Source organism: Oncorhynchus clarkii, chromosome 33, assembly GCF_045791955.1.
Source record: "Oncorhynchus clarkii lewisi isolate Uvic-CL-2024 chromosome 33, UVic_Ocla_1.0, whole genome shotgun sequence".
NCBI lineage: Eukaryota > Metazoa > Chordata > Actinopteri > Salmoniformes > Salmonidae > Oncorhynchus > Oncorhynchus clarkii.
This window is the reverse complement of record NC_092179.1, coordinates 30,637,444-30,644,943: the sequence shown is the minus strand read 5'-3', so window position 1 is coordinate 30,644,943 and position 7,500 is coordinate 30,637,444. Positions and strand designations below refer to the sequence as shown.

Below are 7,500 nucleotides of genomic sequence, written 5' to 3'. Positions count from 1 at the left end.
ACTAGCTGAACTGGGCTGGAGACTAGCTGAACTGGGCTGGAGCCTAGCTGAACTGGACTGGAGACTAGCTGAACTGGGCGGAGCCTAGCTGAACTGGACTGGAGCCTAGCTGAACTGGACTGGAGCCTAGCTAAACTGGGCTGGAGCCTAGCTAAACTGGGCTGGAGCCTAGCTGAACTGGGCTGGAGCCTAGCGGAACTGGGCTGGAGCCTAGCTGAACTGGGCTGGAGCCTAGCGGAACTGGGCTGGAGCCTAGCTGGACTGGGCTGGAGCCTAGCTGGACTGGAGCCTAGCTGGACTGGACTGGAGCCTAGCTGGACTGGACTGGAGCCTAGCTGGACTGGAGACTAGCTAGACTGGAGCCTAGCTGAACTGGGCTGGAGCCTAGCTGAACTGGACTGGAGCCTAGCTGGACTGGAGCCTAGCTGGACTGGGCTGGAGCCTAGCTGGACTGGGCTGGAGCCTAGCTGGACTGGACTGGAGCCTAGCTGGACTGGACTGGAGCCTAGCTGGACTGGACTGGAGCCTAGCTGGACTGGAGCCTAGCTGGACTGGAGACTAGCTAGACTGGAGCCTAGCTGAACTGGGCTGGAGCCTAGCTGAACTGGACTGGAGCCCAGCTGGACTGGAGCCTAGCTGGACTGGACTGGAGCCTAGCTGGACTGGACTGGAGACTAGCTAGACTGGAGCCTAGCTGAACTGGACTGGAGCCTAGCTGAACTGGACTGGAGACTAGCTAGACTGGAGCCTAGCTGAACTGGGCTGGAGCCTAGCTGAACTGGGCGGAGCCTAGCTGAACTGGGCGGAGCCTAGCTGAACTGGGCTGGAGCCTAGCTGAACTGGGCTTGAGCCTAGCTGAACTGGGCTGGAGCCTAGCTGAACTGGGCTGGAGCCTAGCGGAACTGGGCTGGAGCCTAGCTGGACTGGACTGGAGCCTAGCTGGACTGGACTGGAGCCTAGCTGGACTGGACTGGAGCCTAGCTGGACTGGAGACTAGCTAGACTGGAGCCTAGCTGAACTGGGCTGGAGCCTAGCTGAACTGGACTGGAGCCTAGCTGAACTGGACTGGAGCCTAGCTGAACTGGACTGGAGCCTAGCTGAACTGGACTGGAGCCTAGCTGAACTGGGCTGGAGCCTAGTTGAACTGGGCTGTAGACTAGCTGAACTGGACTGGAGACTAGCTGAACTGGGCGGAGCCTAGCTGAACTGGACTGGAGCCTAGCTAAACTGGACTGGAGACTAGCTGAACTGGATTGGAGCCTAGCTGGACTGGACTGGAGCCTAGCTGGACTGGACTGGAGCCTAGCTGGACTGGAGCCTAGCTGGACTGGAGACTAGCTAGACTGGAGTCTAGCTGAACTGGGCTGGAGCCTAGCTGAACTGGACTGGAGCCTAGCTGGACTGGAGCCTAGCTGGACTGGAGCCTAGCTGGACTGGACTGGAGCCTAGCTGGACTGGAGACTAACTAGACTGGAGACTAGCTAGACTGGAGCCTAGCTGAACTGGACTGGAGCCTAGCTGAACTGGACTGAAGCCTAGCTGAACTGGACTGGAGCCTAGCTGAACTGGACTGGAGCCTAGCTTAACTGGGCTGGAGCCTAGCTACTTTGGGCTAGCGACTTTGGGCTAGCGACTTTGGGCTAGCGACATTGGGCTAGCGACTTTGGGCTAGCGACTTTGGGCTACCGACTTTGGGCTTGCCTTGAGAAGAAATGTGTGCACAAACAAACGGAGTAGACCAAAACGAACAAAAACAAAAAGTCTTCATAATAAAAGTCTTTATTATATATGCACAAACTGTTCTGGTTAGGGTTAGGTAGGTACCTTGTAGCAGGTAGAGGAGGAGGAGGAGAAGGAGGAGGAGGAAGATGACTGGAGGTTAGGGTTAGGTAGGTACCTTGTAGCAGGTAGAGGAGGAGGAGGAGGAGGAAGATGGCTCTGGAGGTGACCTGGATCCACCATCTGAAGAAGAAAGGGAACAACACCACCCTGACGAGACCCTTCCTGGTCAGAGACGTCCAGGGAGACTCAGGCTTGGCCTTGGCAAAAGCAGAACCTGGACACACACACACACACACACACAGACACACAAACAGGAGACAAGACAGGTTATGAAGCATTATAACATATCACTGGATGTATCTTTACCAACAGATCTCTCATAAGAGATGGCTGTCCCAACGGGAATCACAAGGACACATAAGACTTCATTATGACAGACAGGCATCATGTCTCTGTTACAACAACTACCAGAGGAAGACCTGGGTGCCCCTTGGATTAAATAACCCTCAGCCAATTCCACTAATGCCCCCATCATGGGACACGGGGCCTTCACCGTGGGGACCTTGTTGACAGTGAGGGGCAGTGCCTTGTCTGACAGGGCAGACAGATCTGAAACACACACCCCACTACATCAACCTCTCTCCATCTACCTCAGCCTGGCATGAAACATTCCCCGCTCTCTCTGTCTGTCTGTCTCTCTGTCTGTCTCTCTCTCTCTCTCTGTCTGTCTCTCTTTCTCGCTCTGTCTCTCTTTCTCGCTCAGCCTGGGATGTGGGCATGAAATAGCAATGAGGGGAAACTAAACAGAGAGGAGTCTAATGTGATGGACTGAATAATTCAACAGAGAAAGAGAGAGAGAGAGAGAGAGAGAGAGAGTGAGAGTGAAGGAGAGAGAGTGAGGGGGAAGGAGAGAGAGTGAGGGGGAAGGAGAGAGAGAAGGAGAGAGAGAGAGAGAGAGAGAGAGCAGGAGAGAGAGAGAGAGAGAGCAGGAGAGAGAGAGAGAGCGAGAGAGAGCGAGCGAGAGTGAGAGCGAGAGAGAGAGAGAGAGAGAGAGAGTGTGAGAGAGAGAAAGAGAGAGAGTGAGTGAGTGAGAGAAAGAGAGAGAGAGAGTGAGAGAGAGAGAGGGGGAGAGAGAGAGAGAGAGAGGGAAGGAGAGAGAGAGAGAGAGAGGGAAGGAGAGAGAGAGAGAGAGAGAGAGAGAGAGAGAGAGAGAGGGAGGAGAGAGAGAGAGAGAGAGAGAGAGAGAGAGAGAGAGAGAGAGAGAGAAAGAAAGTGAGAGAGAGAGAGAGAGAGAGAGAGAGAGGGAAGGAGAGAGATAGAGAGAGAGAGAAAGAGAGTGAGAGAGAGAGTGAGAGAGAGAGAGAGAGAGTGATGTAACAAAAGAGGAGTCATTTTGATACTAGCTTCACTGGACTTCTACACCTGGCTCGTATCATGTGACCAGTGGAGAAACTCTACGTTGACACTAACGTAGCACCATCCTGCTCAGCTAACAGGTTGGACTGGGACAGACAGCTAACAGGTTGGACTGGGACAGACAGCCAACATGGTTGGACTGGGACAGACAGCCAACATGGTTGGACTGGGACAGACAGCCAACATGGTTGGACTGGGACAGACAGCCAACATGGTTGGACTGGGACAGACAGCCAACATGGTTGGACTGGGACAGACAGCCAACATGGTTGGACTGGGACAGACAGCCAACATGGTTGGACTGGGACAGACAGCCAACAGGTTGGACTGGGACAGACAGCCAACATGGTTGCACTGGGACAGACAGCCAACAGGTTGGACTGGGACAGACAGCTAACAGGTTGGACTGGGACAGACAGCTAACATGGTTGGACTGGGACAGACAGCTAACATGGTTGGACTGGGACAGACAGCTAACATGGTTGGACTGGGACAGACAGCTAACATGGTTGGACTGGGACAGACAGCCAACAGGTTGGACTGGGACAGACAGCCAACATGGTTGGACTGGGACAGACAGTGTCTGAGTGAATGAGACAGCTGGTGTGTCCTCCTTACCTCTCACTAGGTCCACATCAATGAGGTCTGCTTTCACATGGCCTGTCTTCTTCGGCTTGTTCCTCAGGCCCTGGAGAGGAGCAGCACAGTGTTACTTAGACAGACAGAGACAGACAGACAGACAGACAGACAGACAGACAGACAGAGACAAACAGAGACAGACAGAGACAAACAGAGACAGACAGACAGACAGACAGACAGAGACAGACAGACACAGACAGAGACAGACAGAGACAGACAGAGACAGACAGACAGACAGACAGACAGACAGACAGACAGACAGAGACAAACAGAGACAAACAGAGACAGACAGACAGACAGACAGACAGACAGACAGACAGACAGACAGACAGACAGACAGACAGACAGACAGACACAGACAGACAGACAGACAGACAGACAGACAGACATCCTCTAAGGGCCAGATTGTAAGTTGAGCTATGCGTGGGTAACTCCGTAGCTCATACATGGGAGGTTCTGAGTTATACACACACATCTTAAGTTAGGATGACCTTCGGTGCACTGACAGACATAGTGAGGATCTGAAACCCTACAACCCATCGAGGGCACTAACTATGGAGGTAACCCCATGCATGTTAGGTCCTCACACAGTGGGTGCAGCATACCGTGCCAAACACACCTAACACAGGACAAACTACATGACGTTGAGGCCCTGCAGGATCAAAACACATGAACACATGGTGTCCTACATGTGACCAGTTCACTATCAGTCAGCACCAATGAAGTCAACAGCATGAAGCTGTTGTGTCGCTCTGTTCAATTCCAAGTGTGTGACAGACAGACAGACGTCTTATTGACAGTGATGGATACATTCAGCTCTTTACACAAGCCGTTTGTCCTGATGGACCCATAGACTGACTGTATATAATTAACAGATGACCCGTGCACATACAGGCTGTGGTGGATTTAGGTACCGGTGACATGGACATCTTACCGGGGGCGGCACGGGGCGCCCAAACAAAAACATCGGTATGATGACATTTGCGCGATTGGTTTTAAATCGCTCATTTGCACGTTGAGTCAATGATATCATGTCACCGTGTGGGACGGTGGGTAAATTAACCTCGTCAGAGTGGGCGCCCTGATTCTAGTTTGTGAGCTAGATAGGCTACTGGGAAGGTCTCCCACTCAGAAGTACGAGATGGGGAGGGGGACGGAGGTCTCCCCACTGAAAGCCAGAGGTAGGGGGACGGGGGTAGGTTGACCTCAGGTCTCCTCACTGGAAGCCAGAGGTAGGGGGGACGGGGGTAGGTTGACCTCAGGTCTCCTCACTGGAAGCCAGAGGTAGGGGGGACGGGGGTAGGTTGACCTCAGGTCTCCTCACTGGAAGCCAGAGGTAGGGGGGACGGGGGTAGGTTGACGTCAGGTCTCCTCACTGGAAGCCAGAGGTAGGGGGGACGGGGGAAAGTTGACCTCAGGTCTCCTCACTGGAAGCCAGAGGTAGGGGGGAGGGGGGTAGGTTGACCTCAGGTCTCCCCACTGGAAGCCAGAGGTAGGGGGAGGGGGGTAGGTTGACCTCAGGTCTCCCCACTGGAAGCCAGAGGTAGGGGGAGGGGGGTAGGTTGACCTCAGGTCTCCCCACTGGAAGCCAGAGGTAGGGGGAGGGGTACTGTAGTCTTGACTCTTGGTTGACAGTGTTGGAGGATGGGTAATGTAGTCTTGACTCTTGGTTGACAGTGTTGGGGGATGGGTAATGTAGTCTTGACTATTGGTTGACAGTGTTGGGGGATGGGTAATGTAGTCTTGACTCTTGGTTGACAGTGTTGGGGGATGGGTAATGTAGTCTTGACTCTTGGTTGACAGTGTTGGGGGATGGGTAATGTAGTCTTGACTCTTGGTTGACAGTGTTGGGGGACGGGTAATGTATTGATGCTCGAGTGACAAATCAACACAAATGTGTTTCTATTCGTCTTGGTTACTTCGTTGTGATATTTATGAGTCGGGGAGCCATACAACCGCCACTGTATACTAGAGTATCTCCTCCCTGGACTCCAGGTTATGGGAGACTGGGCTGTGTTTAATGGGCACCAAACGAGATAAAAAAACCCTGAAACAGGGAAGGATTACTTGAACTTTACCCATTAGAAACCCACATTCATTTTCTGTTGCAAATGTCCTAATGAACATGACCAGGTAGCATTTTCATGTTCTGTTGCAAAACGTTTTGCTACGGTGTGCCCTACTAAACACATCCCTGTAGTATAATGCTGTCTATCTATCCTAACACTCTCAAATGCTAATATTTACCCAAAGGTCAAACGGTGACCTTCTCTATCTGTATACAGCCATACAGGAATTTATCTTAAAGACCTTATCTTAAAGAGCTGACACGCTCTAGGTGTGTCATAAACGATTAGACGAGACGATCAATACCTTCCTCTTCCTCTTTATTACTGCTATAAACTGTTTCATAGACAGACAGGACTGGAACAGGGAAAGAAGGGAGGGGTGTCTGTCTCCAGCTAGGAGTTCAACCTTCCTCAACTGAAAGGAGGGGTGTCTGTCTCCAGCTAGGAGTTCAACCTTCCTCAACTGAAAGGAGTGGTGTCTGTCTCCAGCTAGGAGTTCAACCTTCCTCAACTGAATGGAGTGATGTCTGTCTCCAGCTAGGAGTTCAACCTTCCTCAACTGAAAGGAGTGGTGTCTGTCTCCAGCTAGGAGTTACACCTTCCTCAACTGAAAGAAGGGGTGTCTGTCTCCAGCTAGGTGTTAAACCTTCCTCAACTGAAAGGAGTGGTGTCTGTCTCCAGCTAGGAGTTACACCTTCCTCAACTGAAAGAAGGGGTGTCTGTCTCCAGCTAGGAATTACACCTTCCTCAACTGAAAGGAGTGGTGTCTGTCTCCAGCTAGGAGTTACACCTTCCTCAACTGAAAGGAGGGGTGTCTGTCTCCAGCTAGGAATTACACCTTCCTCAACTGAAAGGAGTGGTGTCTGTCTCCAGCTAGGAGTTACACCTTCCTCAACTGAAAGGAGGGGTGTCTGTCTCCAGCTAGGAATTACACCTTCCTCAACTGAAAGGAGTGGTGTCTGTCTCCAGCTAGGTGTTAAACCTTCCTCAACTGAAAGGAGGGGTGTCTGTCTCCAGCTAGGAATTACACCTTCCTCAACTGAAAGGAGGGGTGTCTGTCTCCAGCTAGGAGTTACACCTTCCTCAACTGAAAGGACTGGTGTCTGTCTCCAGCTAGGAGTTAAACCTTCCTCAACTGAAAGGAGTGGTGTCTGTCTCCAGCTAGGAGTTAAACCTTCCTCAACTGAAAGGAGTGGTGTCTGTCTCCAGCTAGGAGTTAAACCTTCCTCAACTGAAAGGAGTGGTGTCTGTCTCCAGCTAGGAGTTACACCTTCCTCAACTGAAAGGAGTGGTGTCTGTCTCCAGCTAGGAGTTACACCTTCCTCAACTGAAAGGAGTGGTGTCTGTCTCCAGCTAGGAGTTACACCTTCCTCAACTGAAAGGAAGGGTGTCTGTCTCCAGCTAGGAGTTAAACCTTCCTCAACTGAAAGGACTGGTGTCTGTCTCCAGCTAGGAGTTACACCTTCCTCAACTGCTTTTCAAATACAGTACGCTGACTAGTTCTATCTATATTGCTCTGTTTATTAATGTAAATCTCTTTTCTATTCGTCTTTAAAGGATATGCTTTGCTTGAAAGATAAGATAAGAGAAACCT

The 7,500-nt window shown here is 51.7% G+C and overlaps 1 protein-coding gene across 46 annotated transcripts in view; it reads right to left on the bottom strand.

Annotated features, from left to right (window-relative positions):
• The window catches only part of LOC139393334 (protein PHTF2-like), a 125,043-nt gene that overhangs the window by 27,399 nt on the left and 90,144 nt on the right, over nt 1-7,500 (bottom strand). For all 46 annotated transcript variants that reach the window (XM_071141920.1, XM_071141919.1, XM_071141923.1 and 43 more), the window contains 2 exons: nt 3,817-3,886; nt 1,898-2,056 (listed from right to left, as the gene is read on the bottom strand). In XM_071141920.1, coding sequence (XP_070998021.1) covers nt 1,898-2,056; nt 3,817-3,886 — 229 coding nt within the window. The remainder of the gene's footprint in view (nt 1-1,897; nt 2,057-3,816; nt 3,887-7,500) is intronic.